The sequence below is a fragment of the Lissotriton vulgaris genome, chromosome 1_1 (genome assembly GCF_964263255.1).
Source record: "Lissotriton vulgaris chromosome 1_1, aLisVul1.2, whole genome shotgun sequence".
NCBI lineage: Eukaryota > Metazoa > Chordata > Amphibia > Caudata > Salamandridae > Lissotriton > Lissotriton vulgaris.
Window position 1 is genome coordinate 1751198815 of NC_141685.1, and position 26033 is coordinate 1751224847.

Consider the following 26033-nt stretch of genomic DNA (forward strand, 5'->3'; position numbering starts at 1 on the left):
AGGGTGGTGGACTACATTGCCGCAGCCCAACATTTAACTGTCTGGTCAATATATCAGGCAGGACTTTGAGCTGACTTAGATGTCCCTGCCCCTCAAAGAGCCAAATGAGAAAGATCTCTGAGTTGTTGGGCTTGTGTCAATGGGCTCATATGGAGGATATTGACTGAACCCCTCATGATCCCGTGAAGACAGCTGCTATATCTGTTGAGTCTGAGCAACAACACAACAATATAGATATTAATCAGGTACAAATTATTCTAGTAGTGCCATATTGGAAGTAAAATGGGCCACCCATCTATTTTTGCTTTCACAATGGCTCCACCATTTATCTAGCAACCACAAATAAATAACAATCTAGCAACATTCCAGGTTCTTCTTAAAAAAAATGGCCCAAATGATACTGATGTGGGACATGACTCTGCCACTCCTGACAACATGGGAATCAACAGACGCTAGGTTGGCTGGCAGCAGCTCCATGGTGATTCTCTATGCTTTTGAGTGTAGACGTGTGTGTGCATGTATGAGATGTTTTGTGTCCACTGATCACGCTCGTAAAATTATAGCCCCTTGGTGATTATGGTAATAATTTCTGCCATACTGGGATCATCCACAAAATGATGGTGACCATCTCTGGCAACATGCTGGTTTTGCCAGAATGGTGATCATGCTCTCCCTATTATCCACAAACATGACATAGTTGTGCGCACCTATTTCCATAGTGATGGTCTTAGAAGAAAGGTATCAATCACTGGCATATTGTGGGCATGCATTTCACAATGGTGCCCAATCATGTTAGAATATTCACTCTCACACAAGGGTAATATTTCCTGGCATACGGTGGGCATCCATGGCATAGTGATGGTTCGGACATTATGGAAGCAATGATGGTCATACTGTGGGCTTCAATTACAATACAGTGATTGTGTTTTTTGTTTAGAAACTCACTTTATTAACTTTACAATAAACTAAAGAGCAGTATATATGTATATCCCTAACAAATGTATTTGTGCAGAAATATGCAGGTGTAGGCACTAACGTAGAAGAAAAGTTTCAACGCTCAGTCCATCATCTCCTTGTGTTTACTTTGTTCGCCCTAAGTTGGCAGGGTATGCCCAGAAGTAGGTCCTTTGCTCACTTTGCAACTGGATTCAAGCTAGCCTGGCTGATGAAGAGTGTTACCCCGAAACTGGTCGCAGGGTGCTTGTTTCGGATCCAAGGAGGACCTGGCTTGGCAGTTCGGGCTCGGCTGTTCCCATGAACAAAAGGGTCAAGACCGATTTGCATATGGCTGGGTCCAAACTAGGGTGGCAAGGTGAGCTAAAGAATGATGATGGATTCAACCCATATCTGTGACTGGGAGTGAGTGTCTGAACAGTGTCAGCACTCAGTCCATCATCTTCTTGTGGTTGCTTGGTTATTTTAGAAACCCATTGCCATATTTGGCATGCAGTCCCATAATTTTGCCTTTTACCACAGTGTCTGAAACCTTCAGGGTTTAAGTGACTTAAATGGATGATGTAATCTCCAGAGCATTGCCCGTTCGAACAGCTGTGCTTCAACTGTTGGGTATCTTGCCATTTCCATAAATCTGTATGACTTCTGAAAGATTGATCCAAGCAGCATGCTTCTACAGACTGGAATGTGTAAATATTAGCACAGGGTAGAAACCACGCATTAGCAAAATTAAGTTACCAGCTAATGAGTTCTCAATGTACGGTAGATGTGTGTATTGGGAACCCACTTGCCAAACTACATAAACAAAAAAAAAAACCTCACTGTAGCATATTGCTTATTTGCAAAGCTCCCAACCTGTCCCACGTCAAGTCAGGATACATTTCCAGTACTGTTTTTAAGTCTCACTTACCAGATTACCCAAGCCTTGTGGTTGCAAAAGATTTTCTGAATTTACAGTGTGCTTGCAACTCGCACAATAGTTACCATTCGTTGGCTTTATTATCACTCATGTGGTTGATTCTTATTAGAAAGCTTGCTACTCTCTTCTTGTGTTTGTTCCTCCCCTAGAAAATAGCCTTGTTACGATCCTTTTGAATGGCAGTCTTGTAATTTTTCCCTGCTCACATTTATGGAACTTCTTTTTTCCTTTTTCACGCAGCACTCCATGAGAGCGAGGGAGATTTCTAGCTCTCTCCCTCCCTGGTTGTATGCTGCTTCACCCCTCAAATATCTGCCCGCCCATCACTGTGATGCTCCCCACCCTTCCCAGTTCACTTGTAAAATTCAACACCAGGACTTATTTTTGCTAATGTATGGCTGAGGAGCAGATTTTAAGTGTTGTTCTTGTTTTATCAGCTGCATTCCATATAGTCAATGAAAGCACAACCTTTGTCACACAACGGCTTTTATAGCACAGAGGGAGGGGCCAACTGCTGTACTCACTCCACTGGCAACAGGCAGAATGGGGTACTTAGCATGACACTTATCCTAAAGGTCCATGAATCTGCTTTCTGAGCTACAATAGATGACCAAATGGCTGAATGCGGTGGAAATTGGTTCAAAATGTATTGTTTGAAAAAATCCCAATAAGGAAATACAAACATTCCAAATAACCAAATAAGACACCAATCTTTGAAAAACGTTCAAAACAGCATGTAGCACTTTTGTAATACACTAAAAAATGTTTGCAGTTGGTTACATACCTATATTTTCACAATTCAGTATAACCTAATTCAATTCATAACTAAACTGCAAGACTCTCAAAGACAGGACTAACTCTTTATGAGAAAGTCAAAATTGGGGATAGAATAAAATCAAATGTGATAGTGACAGCAAACAGACTACAAAATAGGTATTGGTTTCAAATCAGGGCTGATCTCATTATTCCTCATCAATTTATTCCTAACTAGCCATTGAGGGAATTGCATTTTTAATTTTAACATGTATTTATTGAACTCTTGATTGTAACTTCTACAAGTAAAGTTGTAGATGTCCGCTGCGTTTCGAACTAACAGTGGGGTGGTATCTTTCGGATTTAAGACATGCATCAAGATCTTGACATTTAGATTATTTTCTAACAACCTCTATTGTTCTTTTTACCTCTTGCTTTTGGTACTGAACTCAGGTTAAGACCTCCACTCAGAATTAGCCTTCTAATATTTCTTTCAAAATGTTAATGCCACTCGCAGTCCATATTTTTCGAAAAAAATCTTAATCGAGTTGCAGATTGTACCCTCTTTAGCCTGTAAGGTTGGTTGCCACTAGATTAATATACTTTGATAATATTGAAAGGTTATACTTTTGAAGCACATTTCAAGTCTCAGAGCATGGCTTGCAGATCCAGGTGCTAACCCAGTCAAATGTTTCCAAATTCTCATTTCTGTGGCTGTATTTTCTCTAGAGCTTTAAAAAGGTAAAATCTCACTTCCAAAAATAGGCAAACTTGACAATTTAAGGTTATATGTTTCCTTAATGACCTCCAACAATATACCTCACATATGACAAACAAAATATTAATTTGGTATTGAAATGTCACGGTAGTTACGCAGTGTAATTATGCGATTAGTCTGGTTTCTACTCGTACCTGATGTTATTGCATTTATTACCTTCCTTCCATCAGTTTGTAAAGAGCTCTGATATCCTTCAGGATCTTGTTCGCGATATATAAAACTTTATAAATAAATAAAAATAAACCTTCCAAGAATGCCTGCTACTGCTTTGAGTGCCCAACTAATTGTACTGTATTGTAATTGCAATTATATAGAGCTTACTACCCGTGATGAGGAGTTGTAGCTTTTTTTCTGCGAGTAGCACGCTACTCCGAAACCCATAAAGGATTAGTGGTGAATTGGTATAGTGAAATATTAAAGTAATTTGAGTGGTGGATGTGTTAGTCAGTTAATTAGATTGAGAAGGATAGTGGAGGGATAGAAGAGGCAAAATGATTTGCATTTATAATAGCGCTTGCTACCCCTGATGTGATGCCAGGACTGTCAGAGCATGTGACATCCCAAATATGTATTTGTAAGAGTTCTATAAAAGAAAAGTAGGTATTACAAACATACAAACTTGGTTTCAGGGAAAATTATAATGAAAAAATTAACTTTTTCCCAGATTTATGTCGAACAGCTGGAAAAACATGGTTGTGCATTTGCGACAATTGCACTATATTACATACAACTGAACTATGCCACTTCATGAATTTTAATGGAGAAAGATAGCATGGGTCTTCTGTCAAGCAGCTCCAAAAAAAGGAAAAAAATCCCAAATGTCCCATGAGTGGCTTTGAACAAATCCCGCTGCATAACAAGGAACACTTTTAAGCCAGAAAAGGAACCTGCTACCTTTTCAAAACTGTTAATTGAGCTGAACAACCCTGTAAATGTGGCCCATCCTGCTAATGTCAATCTTGCAGGGTATCTATTGCCCTAAAAGTAGAATGATCCATTCCAACGTTATCCATCTCTGGTCTCACCGGACTTGTTTATTCATCATCATCATCATCAAATAAACTTTATTCGGCTTTACAACAGAAAATCATAAAAGTTACACAGATACAAGTGCATAAAAACAAAGATACATTAAAACATGATTAAAAAGTCAAACCCCCTACACAGTTTAGAAGTAAAAACTCAGTACCCAGTCACCCCAAATTCTTCGAAGCGATAAAGTACAATATGCCCGAGAAGCATAACTTCCTATTATATTTACTTAATAGCGCAAGCTAGACCTGCTAAAATAATAGATCATACCTAGATCGACCATGGTCTACACATCCATACAGGCCCTAGATTTCACAGAAGCTTTTAAAAACCCTACTATAAAACCAATGCAGTCCTCTTTCAGCAATTGAAGATACATAAGGGCAGGACGAGCTGGTCTAAAATTCATTCTTTTTAAAATGGGAACCAGAAAATGCCTTCAAGGGGTTTCATACAACTTACATAAAAACATAAAATGCAGCAGATCCTGCGGAGACTGTCGCAGCGGCAGGGAGCTAGCACTTGACCTCTACTGTATCCCTTAGGCCTTGCTAAGGAGAGGTGAAAAAGGTTCATCCGAAACCTGGTTAATAAAAACCTCGTGTGTTGATAGAAACTCCATAAGATAAGGTTCCATTGTCGGGTTGTTTTCAGCATTAAAAACATACGAGCACTTGGTTACAGCATCTCCTGAGCCTCTCTGTCCAATTTCCTTGAGGTCAAGAAAGCTTCCCTAATTATTTCCACATCCTTCTTGACAATGGATTCAGGCTTACAAAATGAATCAGCACGCCCTACTCCTTCCAGGCTGCTTTTAATGTGTTTAAGCCAAGAATTCAAGATGCATTATTGAGAGACATACACTCTCTTAAGATTAAATGGTTAAGAGTTAAATCTTTGTTCAGCCAGCACCTCAGCCAAAACACCAGGGGGCACAGCGCAAGGACATCACTTAGATAGGGGACCCCCAGTTCCTCATGGACCGCTAAATTAGAGGTTCCGTGTGGAACACACAATAGGCGCTTCGGAATGTCATTCTCAGCCATCTGGAGGGAATCCGCAGCAATATAACCCCAGATTTCACTACCATAGCTAACTATGGCCATGCGTTTGGCTTGATAAACTTTCAGCATTGCCCCTGTTGGTTTCTTCCCCAATTTAGTCACAAAATTAAAAATTGCCGCATTCACACGGGCCAGGTCCCCCTTTTTCCTCAAAATCAAAGGACCCCATTTTAGATGGTCATCAAAAAGAACCCTCAAGTAGGAGAATACATTGGTACGGGGGATCTTAGCAAGGCCAACACTAAATTGAAAACTTTTTTGGGGTTGTTGACCCACTTGCATTATGTAAGATTTTTTATTGTTTATTGCCAAGTCCTGGTCAGTCATAAATCTAGAGAATGCTGTTAAAAGAGATTGCAAACCTATTGCGGTCCTAGATATAAGGACGGCACCGTCCGCGTGTAGCAGGACGGAAATGCCACGCCGCACTACACATGGGTAATCAACCCCGGTGGCTCTTAGTGCAGTATCCAATTCATTGATGTACAAATTAAACAAAAATGGAGCCAGGATACATCCTTGCCATACTCCCCTCTTTATCTCAAGGTCCCTAGAGACCCGAAGGTCCTGAGAAAACCTAACGTTAGCCTTGGTTGATTTATGCAGGTGATCTAGGAAATTAACAATGCTGTTATCCACCCCCATTGCCTTCATGGACTACCACAATTTAACACTGTTAACATAATCAAATGCAGAGGACAAGCCCATGAAGGCAAGGTAGATAGTACCGGGGCGGGCAACAGTATATTTGCTCAGTAACATTGATAGATTAAGACACTGAGCAACAGTAGAACGTCCCGACCGGATTTCAAACTGGACATCCAACAGGATCTTGTGTTCCTCCGCCCAGGTGGATAATCTCTGCAAGAGAATATTTCCTGAGTCAATGAGGGAGATTGGCCTATAACATTGGGTACTATTCCTGTCACCATTCATACAAACAGGAACTATGGTGAAAGAGGCCCATGACTGAGGACAGCCATTCTTAGCCGCTGCGTTAAACACAGCCTCCAGTACCGGGGCCCAGAAAAGAGGGTCAGACTTAAATAGGTCAGGAGGAATAACATCTGGGCCCAGTGCTTTATTAATGGATAGCCCTGCAATGCCAGCCATAACCTAACCCTTTTCAAAAATGATTACAGAAACATTTGTATCCCGACCTTCTTGACAAATATGCTCCGTAGGGCTGGCAAACATAGATTTAAAGTGAAGCACCGTTCCTCCTCAGTGATATGTGAATCTAACCCCCCCCCAACCCCACCCCCCACTTCCTGGCCAAAAAGGGGGCGATTCACAACGTTCCAGAACCTAGAACAGTTCCTGAGAGTGCTTGAGTCAATCAATTCCCCCCATGCCTCCTCCTTTAGGCACCCTTCCTTCTGTTCAATTCAATTCAAATATCTTTATTCGATTGTAAACCTTACAATCATAAAAGCACAATTCATAAACATACAGTTAAAAACAATCCGGCTATTTCATTTATGAAACAAAAAATTCTTTAGACAATATAAGTGACGGAAGTAACAGGCAGAATGAACATTTTTTTTAAAAATATATAAATAAATACAGTACAATAAAAAAGTTAAAAATACCTAACGGCATTAGCAGCATAATTATCCCTCCATACCCTTCCTTCTGGCCCAGGTTGACTTATATTCTTTACGACAAGCACGTAAATTGTATTCTTGGTTTGGCTGACAGAGCTTCCCTCAGCTTTTTCGCTGCCGTAGAGCAATGTAAGTCAAACCATCTGGGGCCGAGTGTAGCCATTCTGCCAGCCGGGACACTTACGATTTCACCAACTTTGCGCACTATTGATTAATATGCGCCAATAATCTCATTAGGGGAGGATGCTGCAGCAGTGCATAATGCTAACTCAGTGGCACAAGATACATTTACTTCACTGTAAAATGTATGTGGGGAAATCTGAGACCATTTAAGTCATCGCTTGCCATCAGTCGGTCTCAATGGACCCCTGGATAATACATCGCCAATTCATTCTGATAATGGGCCCAACATGTGAACACATAGTGGGTTAAGGTCACTATATTCGCTCTCCATAATATTAAAACCATGAAATTAAGATTGTAGTATGAGGAAATTAAAATAAAGTCTATAAATGATCCCCTACCACACCCTTTAAAAGTTGGCACAGAAAATATAGTGTGCGAGGCAGTTCAGGACATCAAGGCCACCATGTCCAATTAATTTATCAAATTATTCAACAGTGCCCCCTGGGCATGGTGTTCGAAATGTAAATGTTGTATACTTATAAAGCGCACAGCTGCCTGCACCGCGGGGGTCCCGGCGCTGTATACCGCTGGGGAACCCGTCCTGGCTTTCCCTGTGAGATGGTCCCTTCTGGGCACCCCAAGGTGAGACCAGGCATCCCCGGCATTGAAGGGGCCATTGTGAAGATTAAGCAAGCTATTGTCCAGAGTTGCAGAGTGGAACCCAATGTTAGAGTAGGCGCTGAGGTGAGAATTATCAGGCCGGCGGACATTTTGACCCAAGACCCTGCCGCGTTGGGAATCGAACCCTGGTCCCGGGCCAATCTCAGCTCCCTGGTCTGCCGCCTCTAACCATTGAGCCACACTTCTCCACAATGAAATGAAACTCCTTCATGCGGGGACATCCCAAATCAGAAATACAGGATAGCATTGGGTTTTCACAGGGATGTATGTTAAAATCACCAGAAACCATGAGATTATGTAGGATAGGACCAAAAGACTGTCTGATAAAAGCACCCAGAGTGGTGATATTACAAACACCATAGGGGCAGGCCACAGAATTGTAAAAAAAGAATAAGGTTCCATCCAATGTTCCCCTTTTTGACTGTCAATGTCAGTATTCCTGGATTTGTGGATGACACAACCTGGATCTGACTTGTTTATTCAAATTGGATGACATTTGATAAACGTATATCCAACTCCACACTATGACATCCACAAAACCTGGTGACAAGACTGTGGCTGCTTTTCCGTGTGCACTGGGGTTGGAAGGAATAGATTTATAGTTTCCAAGGGATACAGCAAGCAATCCCCAGGTCATTTAAATCAAGAAAGGCAATTGTTTACTTTAAAGACGATTCACTATTTTTCTGACTTCACTAGTGTTTAGTTTTTCTATGGATCGCTAAAGAAACATGTCAGATAAAGATGGAGTTTACCGTGTTGGTCTGAGCCTAATGTTGATCGAATTAGGAAAGTTATTGTAGATCATATAGAGGGGCACAGGATGGTAAAAATGGATCAAAACCTCAAGGTCTATACTTAAACCTGGCCAAGACGCAAACAGACTGCCAGTCAATAATTGGAACTGGGTGCGTCACCAACAGGGTTTGGTTCTGCTATTTTTAATCCCACTGTGATGAATTAATAATTAATTTACTTAATTGGTTTTTGTTGGCTTAGAATATTAGTAAATCTAACACTCAGCTCGGTGTATTCCTTCATTATTTCCAGTTTATGAGGGGTAATAGTCCACTTAAATGTATTTTTCATACACCATCATCTGACCACCATCACTTTTGTTCTCATTATATTATTTTTCAAAAATTAGACCAAACAATATATTGAATACTCATTAAGAGCTCTACGTAGACCTACTGGCGTTAGATCCAACAATATGATATTAGCCGCATAATATAGATAGTCATAATCTGTTCATGATGTAGTTTACACAGAAAGCATGGGCATTTATACAGAAAGTTGTGTGTATGCAATTTAGATTTAAAGCAATAAGGGAGCTAAAATACATACTTGTCATAACGTATTGGGGGTATCAAACTTCAGCGATAAATTCTCACTTTCACCTACTTGTATCGTCGTACAGGCACCTTTATATAAATTGACAGAAATTAGGCCTGGCAAGTAAATTAGGCCTTGGCAAGCATTTCCTTTTACATTCAAACCCTTCCTTGTTCTTTTTTATATTCTGGTTTGGACTTTTGAGTGAAAGGTATTTGAACAAGCATTTGCAATGCAATAGGTCTCGCGTTTGTGAGAGTTAGTGCTATTGGTATTTTACTAAAAATGTTGTTTACCCATGTGGTTTTGTTTTGAGTGGATGCATGTAGTGTTGAATTGAATAATGTGGGTTGAATTGGAATCGCTAGTTGTGGAATTGTGTGGTATGAAGTGTATTTGTATATTTGAATTATGTGCCATGGGGAATAGATAGAGGGGAGAGCAGCACAGTATAGATAGAAAGGAAGATGAAGAGGGATAATGAGATTGCGCATGAAGTGGTGAATGAACTCTAGACTGAAAAGCAGAAAGAGTATGTGAGAGAGAAGGAGAGAGCATGCAATAGATGCATAAAGAGGGAGTGCCTATGTATACAGAAGACACCCTAAGAAGAGGAGTAGAGGGTGGGTTTGAGGGTTGTAAATCTTGAAAAGGTATGAGGAAAGAAACTGCGTTTGAAGACCTGGAGTAGACCACATGAGAGAGGTGGGAAGAGTGTGTGAGAGAGCAAGAAAGAAGTGTTAGAGTGTACGAGAGAGATGGATGTGTGGGAGAGGAGCCGGGAAGGGGGTTGAAGGAGAGAGGTGAACCAGTGCACAGCGAAGGGAGGTATAGAAAGATAGCATGTGTAAGCTGGCAGTATGGAGAGGAGACAGGAAGTGTGAGGGTGAGATGAGGGGACAGTGGAATTGCAAGATGAGAGGGTGCAGTGGAAGTGTGAGGAGAGAAGACAGGATTGGTGAAAGTGAGAGTTAGGAATGGATTGTTTTGGAATGGTTTGCTGTGGAATTGTAGGGTATGGGATTGTGTATTGTAGTGTGGAGTTATGGAGTGGAAATGTGTGGCATAGTGTGATGAAATTCTGTAGATAGTAATTAAATGGTATTAACTGTACTGGAATTATGTAGAGTGAGATTGAGTGTTATGGAGTTAAATATGTAGAATTGTGTTGTGGAGTGGTATGTTGTGGAGTAGAATTATGTGGTGTGTTAAATTTTGTGGCTTGAAGTGGAAATCTGTGGTGTGGTTTGGAGGTATGTGGTGTGTTGTGTAATCGCATTGTATAGTTGAAATATGTGGTTTGGTGTGGAATTATGTGGTGCATATATTGGAAATGTGTGGAAGGGAAATGTGGGAAGGGAAATGTGTGAAGGGGGTTGTGTGGCATGGAACTGTGTGGTGTTGAGTGAAATTATGCTGATTGGCTGGCTCTGTAGTGCCATACCACCAGCTGATATAGTACAAACTAGTAAATGAAAAGTTGTAAATTGTCTCACTCTTAAATCGTAAGAGAATGTAAAGGGTGGGCCTGGAAGAAATATTCCAATGGGAAATCAAATTTCATGAATGAAAATAATGTCTGTTGTTGACAAGACCATTTTGTATTACAAAACTGGCATTCTGTACACCAGGCTCCAATGACTAAATTATATAAGTGAATTCTGGCACCTTCTAGCACAGCCTATTGCAACAGCATCCCTAATAAGGAGCCCAAAAACACCTCCAGACAAATACCACCTCCTATGAAGTATTTTGACAGAACCCTGTTCAAGAATGTACATGGCTTCAACCTCCCAAACTAACAGCAACTGCAGATATGTAACTACAGTGCAAATATATAAGGAGACGTGTAAGTTGTTAGCACAGAAGATAGTGGCCCATGTTCGCAGCAAAAGATGCTACTATCGATTATACAAACAAATGGGTCATGTAAATGCGTCGTTATGAAAAACAACTTGCTCTAGGACTCACATTCGGCCCAACACATGAAATACCAGTGAGGCGTTGCATCTAACCTGTGAATCCTTAATGTGAAATATAAGTAATAAGCAAGGGTATCATCTGTTTAAGGCGCAGCCATGGCACACACTCTCAAACTATATGGAACACAATTCAGAAGAAATTAAATGTGAATGCGATAGAAAATAGCAAGGTTTTTACATAAACTGGGATGAAAAAAAGTTTTGTTTTAGATTTTAGCATGGTCTCACACCAAAAACGTGGTGCAGTGTATACGTGTGTACACTGTTAAAGGTAAAATATGATAAACCTAGAGAATACGAAGGGCCTACACGCGTGTTTAACGTATTCAAAAGCCACATGGAACGAAATACTATCAAATGAACACTTTAGAAGTGTTTTTTTAAACCCATGACGCAGTTGAATATTGATCAGAAAGAAAAATAAAACAATACTGTTGAGGATTACATCAAAGCGATGCTTCTTAGGGCTTGCATTCTGCTTTTTATGATGTCCTGCATTCCAGGCTACGCAAACATCAGAAACTGAGCAGGAAACACTGCAATGTCGAGCATAGTGCTTCAGTTGGCAGCGTTTCTAAAAAGGAGATTTAGAAAAATAACGAAACTCTGGTTAACGAATGGTGATGGCAAGATAAAAAAACCGTGTGTTGAGACCTACCCCAAACTAATTTATACTAATTTATACTGCCAGCATTTTCCTACAGCTTATATGCTCGCATTTGTATTCGACAACATGAAAATTGTTCCTCAGTCACTTAAAACTTGTGGAGAATGAATGTGACAAGCAGATGCGGTTGATAAACGATTTGTTCAAGAGGCATTGTGGTAGGGTGACCAGATTCTCAAAACAAACAAGTATTTGCAATGCAATAGGTCTCGCATTAGGAAAGTTTGAGTTATTGGTAATGTAAATGGCTATTTTTTTTATTTATGTGTTGGTTTTGAAAATAGCGAAATTAATAGCTTTGTCATTAACAATGCCAATAGATTTAACTTTCGCAAATGTGACATCTATAGCATGTGTAATGCAATATGTGTTGTATTTATGTCTTAGATGTATTGCTATTACAAATAACAATGACTTTTTTTTAATAATTAATACTTAAATAAAAGTTATTGTAATTTATAATGGCAATAGCTTCAACTTTTGTGAAGATTAGGTTCAGTGTATTTTATTGTGACAAAAATCCAAGAACAGCAGTGAAATATTAACATCTTTTTGTGACATTTGTAATAAAGCTTGAAACATTAAGAGAACATATTTGAACCAGTTGGTGTTGAATGGTTGCCCAGATTGATGCTGTGGTGGCGCCGAGTGATGCTGTGGCGTTCAGTGATGCTGTGGTAGCGCACAGTGATGTTGTGGTGCCCCTGAGTGCCCCTGAGTGATGCTGTGGTGGTGCTGAGTGATGCTGTGGTGATGCGATAGATAGATAGATAGATAGATAGATAGATAGATAGATAGATAGATAGATAGATAGATAGATAGATAGATAGATAGATAGGAGGGCGATAGATAGAGGGAGGGCGATAGATAGAGGGAGGCCGATAAACAGATAGATAGAGTGAGGGTGACAGATAGATAGATAGACAGATAGATAGATAGAGTGAGGGTGATAGATAGATAAAGTGAGGGTGATAGATAGACGGGCAGATAGATAGACAGACAGACAGATAAAGTGAGGGTGATAGAGTGAGGGTGATAGACAGACAGATAGACAGAAAGATAGATAGACAGATAGAGTGAGGGTGATAGATGTGATAGATAGATAGATAGATAGATAGATAGATAGATAGATAGATAGATAGATAGATAGATAGATAGATAGATAGATAGATAGATAGTAAGGGCGATAGATAGATAGAGTAAGGGCAATAGACAGAGTGAGGGCGATAGATAGATAGAGTGAGGGCGACGGATAAATAGCTAGATAGAGTGAGGGCGATAGACAGAGTGAGGGCAATTTTAGACCTTTTGAGCGTATTTGAAAACAATAGCAGCTGTTGATGTTTTCAGTAAGGGAAATTGCAGTGGTTTGGCAGAGTAAACCTAGCTGTCCCATCGATTCGAACCAATAGTGTTTATCACTTTGTGCGCTGGATTATTTTACATATAAAAAACTCTGCTCACCAGTAAATCCTAAGCATAACTTTCACAAGCCACTGTATCCGTTCCTGCAGATAAAGTGAACCCAGTGCATGTGAGAGACCCTGCGATGTGACTACCTTATGAGAAGTGGGCAGGGCATGTTCAAGGCTTGATTAACATGTTAGAAACCCCCTGTCCCCGAGGAGCACGTGCGGATTGCCCGGTGACTAGGAATCGCAGAAACCAACCCTGCCTCGTAAGGTCAGTGCTTTACAGAAAATGCACATCAAGGCTGTTGAGTCATGACCCGATGCTTGGAGACAATAAAACTGCAAAGGAATTACAGCCGTAGGTTCTCCTGCCACTGGCCTGATACAATAAACCACGAGCCCTTCTCAAGCTTATCTGTGTTTTCACACAGGCATGTAAAATTGGGTGGAGTCAGCATACGCGAGTTCTGTGTGAGAGCTGATGTGCCGAAGCCACTTGCTTTCAATTTCAGGCTTTAGGATTTGTTGTCAAGTACTGAAATAAGCACAGGCTGAGACACCTTCAACATTCGTTCTGTAATCATCATCGTAGGCGGCAGTAAAGCTTCGTAAGAATGAGCAGGGGCTGACTAGCTATTGAGGCAAATCGAAATTCTGGTAGCCTTATCACAAAAAATAAAGACTGAAAGGAGTAAGTTGCAATGAAAATAAAGGCGCGCCACGGCAATAAGATGCTGGTGGGGACCATCCGCACTCTGACATTATCCAAGAGAAAGAGCCTGAACACACACAAAGGAGAAAGGCAGAAGAAAATTGACAGAACCCTCACAAAGGGAGAAAGCCAGAATATGTACAAGGGAGACAAAGGGGCAGGAAGTGTGTAGTAGTAGTTTAATCAGCCTCATGGGGTTTTAAGGCTCGGCATCCTTGGTATTAGGTGTGCTGACCTTTTTATTGCACCAGCCGCGGCTCCTGACATGAGCTTTGGGCACCTGCATGCCTACTTTTAAAACAAGTTTAACACAGCACCCCAAAGACACAAATTTGCCTAGACTGGGCACAAAAGAAAGGTTACTCTAAAGACTTGCCATCTATTTTTTATTCTGATAATTTTATATAGCGCGGAAATGACCCAAAGGCATCAGAACACTTTACAAGAGTAGCAGGATACATGGGTTACAACGAGTTCCAGTTACAGCAATTATAATACGGCATTTACATTGGTAGCTGTGAGCAGGAGTTACCACGAAACAATTGCAGCAGTTGGTCAAAGGTCGTACACAGATGAAGCACGATTTAGATGGTAGGAGTCACATAACGAGGTAGTTCAGATCCTGGTGGAGAGAGTACTTAAGTATGGTTGAGCAAGGTATGTCAAATAGGAGTCCTTTTTAAAGGTGGCTAGGCAGGTGATTAGGCAGAGGGAGCGCTCCAAATTCTTGTGGCTTTAGCAGAGGAAGATTGTCTCATGTACCGTTCTCAGCTGAAGAGGGGGGGGGGTGGGGGGAGTCCAGGAGCAGGGATTGGGCATTTCTGGAACCCTATTGCCCCAGAGATTTTCACTTTCTCGTTAAGATGTTGGGGTGAACAGGAGTGAAGCGCCCTGAGGGTAAGGCAGGCGGTTTTGAATTGGGAAAGTGGGAAGCCAATAGAGGGTTAGCGGGGCAGGGGAAACGTGGTCAAATTTGCTTTTTTTGTAGATTCACACTTTTTTGTTGGAAGCAGAGCTCTCGGGACAAAAACTAGCAAGACCATGACTTTCTGAGAAGTCTTGTGAATCCACCCCAGGGTTCAGAAACTCACTGTTGTTTTATTACACTGACCGGAATGCCCCTGGAGCACTTTCAACAGGAACAAGCTTGGTGAAGTGCCGAACTCAAGTACAAATACAGCGCTGCCTATTTCAAGGCAAAACACGATGTTTAGGGAAAGAGAATGCATTCATTTCATTTCGAATTTATTAAGGCTTCATATTGCAGTGTTATTTATTGAGGCTCCTCCGTTGTTTGTGTTAAGAGTTATTGTGAAGTAATTCATTGCCGTGTTAAAAGAGCAGATTTCTCTGAATGACTAATGGTCGCACCAATTAAAACCATTAGATAAATAACCCAATGTCTTCTTTCGAAGGATGGCTAAAAACACAGTAACATTAAAAAAAAAAAAAAATAAGCGAGAAACGCTTATGTTAGTCTACACATTTTTGGATTTCATTTACATAGATGTTTACCTTCGCGCAGAACACCTCCCCTTTCTTCGTTTAGAAAATGCAACAATTCAGAGAAATATTTAATCCCAACATTGTCTTTTTCGTTAACGGCATCACTGTGGATCCGAAAAAAACACAATAAAAAGTTGTTCTTGCGTGAAATAATTAAAATAAACACTCTGCTGTCCCTCCTTCTTGCGCTCCTGCACAAAGAGGGGTGAGGGAAACTCATGGTGACTTCTTATTTGCTCCCCTCTGTGAGCCAATTAATGTACAACACAGCAGGCAAGGGGGTATAATAACAAGAAAGCATCACTCAGGCACAAATAACACATATGAGTGTACTTTAACTCACACTGGGCGTATATAGGAGCAGCGCGCTAGTAACATCTCAAATTAATACGAATAAATGACAGTGTGCAAACGGGCAGGACAAATATGCAAATAAATCTAGCAGTCTCAAAGTGATAGAATCCACTTCTTTAATAGAAACTCAAGCATTCAAAGTTGGATTAGCGTGAAAGCAAATGTGAATTTTGACAGTTCATCTTTCGCCAACGACAGTAGCCACTGCAGATCAAACGCGTTCCATTTTTAAAAGGAGATCTGAATACATTATAGCAAGTCTCGACATCGGCTCAATAATCCGTAATTCTGGGCAAAGCACTTAAACTCCCCGTGCTTTAAAAACAAAAAAGAAAGAATAGGTATGTCCTGGGGTGAAATAGATGCAAATCACAATGAAAAGAAAACATCATCACTAACGAGCAAGACAGAGAGGCAGCGGCCGAGAGAGATGCTTTGTGGAGGGGGAGGGGCGAGCAAGACCGAGGCAGAGTGAGCAAGCGATGCGGAGGAAGAGATAAACAAGTTGTGAATGAAAGAAGGGACAGAGAGGAGGAAAGGTGGGAGGGAACACGGCCTGGGGGAAGCTGGCTGGGGAGGGGGAGGAGAAATCCAAGTACGGCTGTGTGCGGGGAGAGAGAGGGGAGGTGCTGGAGCTGGGGAACAGATGGCCGTGAAAGTTTATGGCCCAAAAGCGCGTGCCTGTGGCCACGTGAACTCGAAGAAAACCGCACCAAAAAACCCTTGGTTTGACGAGTATTTTGAGCACTTGAATTCTCTCCATTTTCCATTCCTTCGGAATGGAAAAGGCGAGACCTAAAAACGGGGACAGGCAATAGACATAGAAGTAACACTACGGTTTGCAGTAGCCATTGACATAAAAGTAGGACTATTTGACAGCTGTCATAAACATAGAAAAATTACTACAATGACAGCTCCCTCCGCAGTCCGAGATGAATGATTACAGACAACAAATCTAAGGTCTTTTATTGGCACCCCTCTCCTTTACGCAGCAGCATTAGTACTTTTTATTACATTTACACTTTTATGGACTATAGCATACAATTGCCAAAAATCAATAAAACATCACAGGCTAGTAAACGCCAGATTTACTAGTGTTATCAATGCTCGTTTCTATAACTGCGCATCAGCACCACGTAAAGTACAACTCACTAATGTTGCTTAGTTGCTCATGACAGAAAAGCATGGGAGATAAACTGCGGTATGCTAAATTGCCAAAGATCAGCCATGGACCAATATAAGAAAAACACTTAAAACATTTAAAAGAGACAAGTATATTAAGGTGGAAGCAGTTATTGCCAGAAGTTCCGTTGATTTTGTGGGGTTGTTGCGAGCAGGCGATAGGTCCAACGTTCTCGAGATTCAAACTTCTCCAGATCCAAAGCTGGTACTTGGCATTGTGCGAAAAAATAGGAGACTAACGAATTTGAGGAAATGTTGCTGTCCAATGTTGTGTTTAAAAAGGAAATTGCAATATGGTACTGGCTGATGCTTGAGATGGAAGATGGAGTTTTTACTTAACCAGAAGATCTGTGGGGAGGCTGCTTACCAGGGACTGCGCTGGAAGACCAATAGCAAGAATCAATGTCTATGCTTTACAAAACAGTTAAACCTGCATATCTGAGGAGGAACCATCTCTTTACTATGCATAGGACTTACTGGACTCCGCGAAGGCTATCTAAATTTGGGTCCGCAGGAGTGGTGGTGTGTCCAAAGTGCGGCAGTCCGAATGAAAATGACTTACATATTTTCATACACTGCCCGAAGATTCAAACCTTTTGGGTGGCCGTGAGTAATTTCTTGTCCAGCGTTGTAAACTTGCAGATCAAGGTAAGAGTTGCCATGGATATATTTGGAAGACTGAAATTGCAATGTACTTTTACCAAGGACAGCGCAAAGTTGTTTTTTTATGCTGTGCTCTTGGCGCGCAAGGTGATCTGTAAACTATGGGTATCTCCGGCTCCCCAACGGAGGTTGACTGGCTGAAATCTATGAGATATATGGCCAAGTTGGATATTTCGGATCAGGGGAAAAAGAAATCTGATTTTGGACTCCTTTTCCGTCCTGATGTGGTTAATGAAGGGGGTAAACTGAACAAAGGTCCAATGATTAAGCCTTCACCTGCCTCAGCTGGTTTAGTCTTCTCTGTGTGAGCAGAAGGACATGGAAAAGGGTGTGTGGTCGATTGAAGGAGGAGGTTTCTCATGCGTAATCTAAAGGTGTGGTTTGAGAGCCTTCCCTGTGTTTCCCTTATTCAGTGGATGAGGTTTGACAACCCAGGGGTGGTATCGTTAGAAGAAGGGTGGAAACGAGGCAATGAGGACAAAAAAACCCATTTACTGGGAGGGTTCATAACGCTAATAAGTTTTTTTTTTTTAAATGGATAACCTGCTCCATCCTTACCATTAAAATAAATAAAATGAAGAAAGATGATCGTGGAGCGGGTGAGCGTTAAAAACTAAACAAAACCGAAACACTGCTGGGAAGTTCTCATCCTCAGCAAAGTAAATAAAAGTAGATCAAGCACAGCAATCTTGAAGCGAGCAGGAGCTGCTTGAACAGTGAAAACAAATAGCAGCGACCAGAGGAGCTTAAATGTTAATGAAAACTAAAAATGAGAACAAGCCAAACCCTTTGCAGCCCAATATATGCACAGAAACGCAAATACATTTGAATATAATTAGATAACCTGCTCCACAAGCGCGGAATGGGGTGCTTTTACACAAAAAGAGCCTTTGTTTTACAAGATGATAAACAAATGCTTTTTTTGTAAAAATGCCCCATGCCACTTTCACTTTAATAGGGGCTGCAACCATTTCTGTAGACAGGCGGGGTCTAAAGAAAGTGGCATGTCCACCACTAAAGGTAAAGCGCAGAATGAGGCGCTTGTTAACAAAGAATAAGTAGTCCATACTGAAATAGAAAAAGACTTACAGCGTAGCAAAACTGTAGTTGGCCGGTGCTCCTGGCTTAAGAACTGAAGTGATCAGGAGCACCGGACAGTAAGTATCCAGGAAATCAGAGTGATGGAGTTGTAAGCCAATTGAAAGCAGCAGCTGTAATTACACTTCATAGAGTGATTACAGCTGGTCTTGTAGACAGCGCATGCACTGATGCTCGACCTAAAAATTAGTGTATCCTCTATAAAGAGTGAAAATATTGAAATCAATGTAGTATTCAGATACTAGACATAAGTATTTGCTTTACCTCCAGTATTTTAAAATGTTCTTTTCTTTAACAAAAACAAATATATTTATATATATATATTTATTTTTTCATCAAAGTGCAGCATTGGAAGCGCACACGACATCACTTTGCCAGCCGGCCTTAAAAATGCAGCTTGCCTTTCTGCTCCACTATTTCATTAAACTGCTGACGCGTTTCAAGGTTCCACGACCTCTTCTTCCTGGGCTAGACAAACTCTGTTTGAGACTCGCATTCATTGAATTTCTGTTTTTATTCATTTACATATCTGCCCCCAGTGGGCATAGGCTCAGTGCAATGATTATTAGAATGCCTGATGGAACACCGAGTTCCAATGCAAGGACAAATATTCCTTAAGTAGGTTCAAATGTTCCGTTTGTACTTATTAAATTCATTTTTTCCTATAGTAATCTATGTCCCAGTAAACAGGCTCAATCCGCATATCGAGTGATGTGCTGCTCCAGTTTTGAAAAGTTCAAGATGGCAGCCTCGCTCAGCTGGTAGCAAGCTTCTCTCCCAGCTGGTCAGCTGGTCGTTGGTGCAGCTCCGCACGGCCCAACCGTCGTGTTGTAATTTTTTCCATCAAAGTGCCCTCAGCATTGGAAGCGCACACGACATCACACTGCCAGCTGGCTTTAAAAATTCAGCCTGCCTTCCTGCTCCACTATTTCATTAAACTGCTGATGTGTTTCAAGGTTCCACAACTTCTTCCTGGGCTAGACAAAACGGCAGAACGCTGTTGATTGACCTCTCGTTGCTGCAGGGCATTTGTTGAACAATATATATAATATATATATATATATATATATATATATATATATATATATATATATATATATATATATATATATATATATGCAAGCACGTCCTGTCCACCAAATTGCAAGGCGGGACCACACAGGTACGGACCTCTCAAAACTTCTTCCAAGCAAATTACGGACCTCCACACCTCCTAGTGGGTAAGCAGTGCAAATCTTTATTTCAGCGTACAAATGAATAGACCAGTGTACTCCATGACGCGTTTCGCTCCTCTTGGGAGTTTGATCACATTTGTTGGACAATATCTATATATCTGCACAGATTGCTGTGAGCAGCCGCTCACCGTCCTTACGGCGCCGGTGGCAGCAGCGGTCACAGCACCGTTATTATATCTCTCACACGTGTCACCACTGGGAGTTATTTTATAATCCTGAAAGAAGACTTCCGTGTGGGAGATGTGTGTGTGTATATTATAATATATATATATATATATATATATATATATATATATATATATATATATATATATATATATATATATATATACTACTATTATAAAGAGAGAACACAAACCTTTTGGCAAGGTAAACTCGGGAACCACAGCGCCAATCCACACACCCAATACATTGTTGTAGTCCTCAGGGTGTGCAGATGGACATAGGCTATAGAAATTTTTTTTTAAAACGTAAATTTAAAAATATAACTTAAAAAAAAAGTAGTGCCCTGAAAGTAGCACAGGCTGCGATGCTGCGCTGGCCGCGACATAGCGCTAGCCCCAACGTGCGTGATGACGAGAAGGAGCGGTGGTGAAGTGAGGAGCGCGGGGAGCAGCGGCGGCTCAGGTATGGCTCTGGGGCACGGGAAATGTCGGGGTGGGAGGGAGCCGGTGCGGGAGGTTGGCCCTGAACAAATACGGCTGAGGTGAGGCTCATGCTCTGGGGGCAGCATTTCAGGCTTACGTGCACTCCCGCCCCGGCCCCCGCCCGCCACGACAATGTCCGGGACACAGACAATGTTGTGGCGGGCGTGGGGCGGGGCAGGAGTGCACGCAAGCCTGAAATGCTGCCCCCAGCCCCCTTCTGCCCCAGGCAACGCTGCGGTGGGCTGCTAGTAAATATATATATATATATATATATATATATATATATATATACACACACATACATATATATTATATATACACATACATATACACACACACACATACATACATACACACACAATTTATTAAATATTGACAAAGCCAAGAGCTCGGCAATCGCATTAAAAAAGTGAGACCTATTGGCTTCCCCAATGCTTGTTCTTTTTTAGCTGGCTTCTCTTTCCATACAACTTTCGGAGCCGTAAAAGTACTTTGATAAATCAGGAAGGCGCTCGGATACAAAATAAATATAAGGTTTTAACGTATGATACTCAACCTCCCATTGCCTTCGCTGTCTCTCGTTTTCTATTTGGCATGTGGCATCGGAGGAAAAGTTTTGGATGAATTCTTGTGTCCCAACATGTCTTATTATGAATTTCAACTCAATTCTTGATAACTATTCAGTTTAATCTACTTTTAATATGTCTATTATTTATTTCTTCTTTTATTGATTGTGCATTTGTGTATGTATTTTATCTGCACTTTTATGGTCAACGACCAAAATAAAGTTATCAAATGAAAATATGAATAAAAGAAATTCACGCATTTAGCTTATGTGGCGGACAAATGGAGTACCACGGAAAGTCATCTGTCTGGAAACCAAAGATAACGATGAACAATTTCCCTTATCTGAGCGACTGAAAGAAACAAGCACGCTGTAATTGAACTGGAGGCGTGCACACGCAGGAGGAAACGCGCTTCCCTCTGTGTATGTGCAATTAAAGAGTTGGCTTCCTGTCCACAGACTAGCCGAATAAAGGACGGGTCCCAGATTCAGCGTCAGGCACACTGTACTGCTGGCCTGCACTGCCCGTCCTCCGGCCTTGGAACTGTGTGCAGTCATGGGCGTGAGAGCGGCCTGCCACTGCACACTGATGTGAAGAAATCCCCATTAAACCCAGAAACAGGCCGGAGTGTCCAGGAAAGGTCTTAAAATCATTCAAACTCCTTCAGAGAACGTATTCCACCTCAGTCAGACGTGAACATCTACTGCTGTGTCACGTTATGATTTTGAACGCCCTGACAACACCCTACCCCTCCCCTATGGTGTATGTTAACCTCGTTTCCAAGGTAACTGCTCCCGCTGTTGGCAGATTCTGTGAGTAAAACTCCATCCAGCCCCCCGCCGCCAGTAAGAGCACATTTTTTACACCCCTATGTTGGTAAAGAACAGAAAAACTTTAGGATAAAACATCTAAAAAAGCATAACCATGCCACATTTTCGGAGAAAAAAGGAAAACAGTAGAAAGGGCAGTGAAACGGCTCTCTACAGGACCCCAGCGAAGAGATGACACGAAGGTCGCATTTGTGCGGGATACCGCCTGCAAAAACGAGGAGTAAAACTGCCACACGTGTATGGTTACTTGTGTCCCATGCACTTGCCTTTGCTTTGGTGTTTCAGCACCACTCTACCTCCTTCGCGAGCATCACTGGTATCCCTTCAGGTGGCTCTGACTGGCTGCAGTCCTAAAAGGATTTGTTATGCATTGTTCACAGGGCGGCGCTAAATATGCGTCTCAGAGGACGGACTAAAATGCTCCAAAGAAAGATACCAGACATCTTCGCTCGGCTAGATACAATCTTGCAGTTCTGCCTAAATGTAGGAAGACCAGGTGAGGTGGGGTGACGGGGATTTTCCAATGGCCGCCGCATAACTCCGCAATTCGCTGCCACGCCACATCCAGTGACCTGCAGGAACACAACAGTGTTGGGAAAGCATTGAAGACTCGGCACTACCCTCTTTAATTCCTGGGCAGTACTCTTCACAGGTCTTTCTTTCGCTCTAGAGCTCGTCCTGCTTTAACGCATGGAAGCCTCATTTGGTATTTGTGCGCCTTAGAAATTTCCGTCATTTCATGTCATTATCATCTTAAACACTTTTTTAATTTCTGTTGATTGTCGGCAGTGACCGAAATACCGTGACAAAGGCTGGGGGAGCGCGCTCCTCGCCACGTGCATCTCAATTATTCAAGCCCATAGTCCTGGCGGTGGCAGGGTGTTACCCATCTACGTTGCGCCCTCGTTCAAATGATGGTATTGGTCTGGTAGAGGGTAGCCTCCCTCTTGCTCCTGTCATTATCTTCGTCATGCTTAATGCCACCACTGTCGGGCCCACCCGGGCATCTCTTTGCCTCTCGCGGGCACACCCCTGTCTTTATCCTCAGGTATAATCCGCGCAGACTCCCACTGGGGCCCAAGGCAGAATTCTGAAGCACCCGGAAGACAACACACAGTGCCATTTAAAACACCCGGCTGTACTCACTTCCTTCTTTACTAAGACAGGTGTGTATACAACAACTAAATTAAATACACGGGTTGAACAGTTACTTCTTAAAACACTGAGGCGAGTTTAGAAAACGGAACAATCCTATGATCTTTGTGATGGAATGCCGTACTGTACGTGGACAGGAAAGGCTTCCACCTGTACCCACACCTCTTTCCCCTCGGGTATACAAAGTTTGCCTCTTTCCTGGGGAATACTCCAAGTTCTCTCCCCAGGTGTAACTGTAGTTCGCGCCCGGGTATACCTCTACCTTCTTATCTACCTACGGAAATATAATCGTACTTTGGTTCTCAGATTTACTGGCAACGTTGACCTTTCTCTACGGGTATACTACACCCTTCACCCCCCTCCCCACACACACACACACACACACACACACACACACACAGATAAAGACTCACCCCTGTCCCAAAGACTCAGCAGTGAACACACCAGCGGCAGTTTAGGTATGGGCTTGGCCAATACAGAGTCACCTCAGGCCCACCTGCACTTCCCGAATATGCACACCTGTCACTTTGGGGTGTACCCCCAACACGAAGAACACCAAACCGCCCCATACAGGTTCACATCTGCCGCTCATTTAAAGGACCCATCGTGTCCTCTCATGTGTTCTCTACAGCTACACGTGGCCCTGAGAGTACACTCATATGCTTCTTTATTATGGAGCGGGCTAGCCAAAAGTTCGTTGGCCAGTATCCCTGGAGGACTTGCTCCAAAACTGAGCCATGTCAAGTACCACAGGACTGTCACATCCTCTCCCTGCTACAGACACAATTGTTAAACGCAGGACGGCAGAGAAGGTATAATGTGGTTATCTGCTTGAATTTATTACAGAACACTTAAATGAACGCCCCTTCGTCGCAAGCTGCGCTTCACACGCCTCTCAAGAATCCGTAGCACACCTGGTGGGACCCCAGGGGTCACTTTGTTTCGCGGACGTACTTGCGTCATGTATGGCACAGTGCTTAATTTCTCAGCTGATGGACGGCAATATCGTTAGGTCACAGATGTATTCGTGAATGTCTCCTGATATTAGATGTTTATTTTAATAAATGTTACAGAAAGAACTGCTATACACTGTGTGTGCTTAAAACAGGGATGTTGGAGAAATGTATTTTTTTGTCATCTTACTTGGCTTGCTTCGAGAAATACATGCCACATCTTGTGATGGTGCGGCTCCTGGGCCCGGGCTCAGACTGGAGTCCACTCCATGAATCAGCTGCTGTGCCCATCTATAGTCCCTCGGCAGTATATTCACCCCGTTGATTGCTCGTGCCTGCCCCCTGCAGATATTATACTGCTCTATCTTCGAGTAGCATCACCTGTCCCCCCTCAAGTCTACACTTATCCTCTCCAGCATTCCACCCACCTGTCCTCTCAGGTACACCTCTCCTCGGGTGTACTCACCGATCCTCTGCAGGTTTATACATTATGGTGATTACTTTCAAAATGCCCCAAGGAAGCAGATCTCTCCACAGGTGTACTCCTACCTGCCCCCCTCAGGTATGCCAATACGTTTAGTAAGTGCTCTCACAACCCGCCGCTGGGATAACCTTACTTTTACTGGTGCATTCTCACTTGTCTCTCTTGCCAGGTGCATTCTCACCTGGCACTGCAGGTGTACCCATTCCCGCGAGCATACATACCCTTCTCTTGGCGAACCCCCGTCTGTCTCCACCGTACACAAAAGCGTTTAAGCTAGTACACATGAATGCCCCCCCCCCCAGACATAACTCTAAAGTAAAGTCCCCTGGTGTTCCCTAGTTTTTCCCCTATAATGTACCTCTTTCGCAGGTGTACTTGCACCTGTTGCCTGCAGGTGTACCCATTCTAATGAATACTCCGCCCTGCAAGTTTAACCCCCCTGGTGTAACAACAAACCCTCTCCCACGAGCACTCTCGAGTATACACTCCGAGGTGTAGCCTCACCTGTCGCCCGCAGGTAGGCCTCCCGGTGACGGCGGCTTCTCCTCTCCTGCAGCTCCTGTAAGCAGCGGCACTCGGGGCCCCCTCGGGCCTGGAAGAAGTCGGAGCCCGAGGTCTCGGCGGAGCTGTCCACGCTGTCCTGCTGCTGGAGCCCCCGCTGCCCGGGCCAGCCCCCGCCCTGGCCGCCATTGAAGCTGTCATAGAGCTCCCCGAGGAGGCCGCTCACCAGCGAGGAGGCGCGGTTCCAGGGGCCCTCGAGGGGCTCCTCCACGGGGCTCCGGGGGCCAGCGACGTCACACTCCTCTGCCTCCCGTGGCACCCCTTGAGACAGGCGCCCCTCCCCCGGCCCCCCACCGCCAGCCCCTATGTGCAGCTGGCCCCCATCCGCAGGGGACCCGCATTGGTTTACGAACACGTCGCTCTCCTCCTCGGGGACGTCCAGGTCTATCTCGCAGAGCCCGCCGGGTCTCATGGCTCCGGGGCCGAGCGCCGCGCCCTGAACCAACAGCCCATGCCGCAGCCCCGTCCTGCACAGAGCTCAGACCTGCACCCTCCGACCGCCAAACGCAGACTGCAGTCCCTGCCGGGCCCCAGTTCCGGGTCCATACCACTCCCTGTCCGGGAGGGGGAATCGGCCTGGCGGCGTCTGGTCTCCTGTCTGCGCTGACGGAGGCTCTTCCCTGCACCCCCTCTGTTTCTGATGTGGTACAACCCAGCCTGGCAACTTTCTCAGCTACCTGTGACAGGTGAGCACGTGTCCCTCCCCAACAGCAAAGCACAGCTTTAAACAGAGGCGCCTGTGGCAGCGCATACTGCTCTGCAGTAGTCACCTTCTGA

The 26033-nt window shown here is 43.1% G+C and overlaps 1 protein-coding gene across 2 annotated transcripts in view; it reads right to left on the reverse strand.

Annotated features, from left to right (window-relative positions):
- Positions 1-25777, reverse strand: part of TBC1D30 (TBC1 domain family member 30) — a 320682-nt gene extending 294905 nt beyond the window's left edge. For both annotated transcript variants that reach the window (XM_086919039.1, XM_086919040.1), the window contains exon 1: positions 25200-25777. In XM_086919039.1, coding sequence (XP_086775165.1) covers positions 25200-25668 — 469 coding nt within the window. In that variant the 5' untranslated portion in view covers positions 25669-25777. The remainder of the gene's footprint in view (positions 1-25199) is intronic.
- Between the last annotated feature and the right edge of the window lie 256 nt (positions 25778-26033).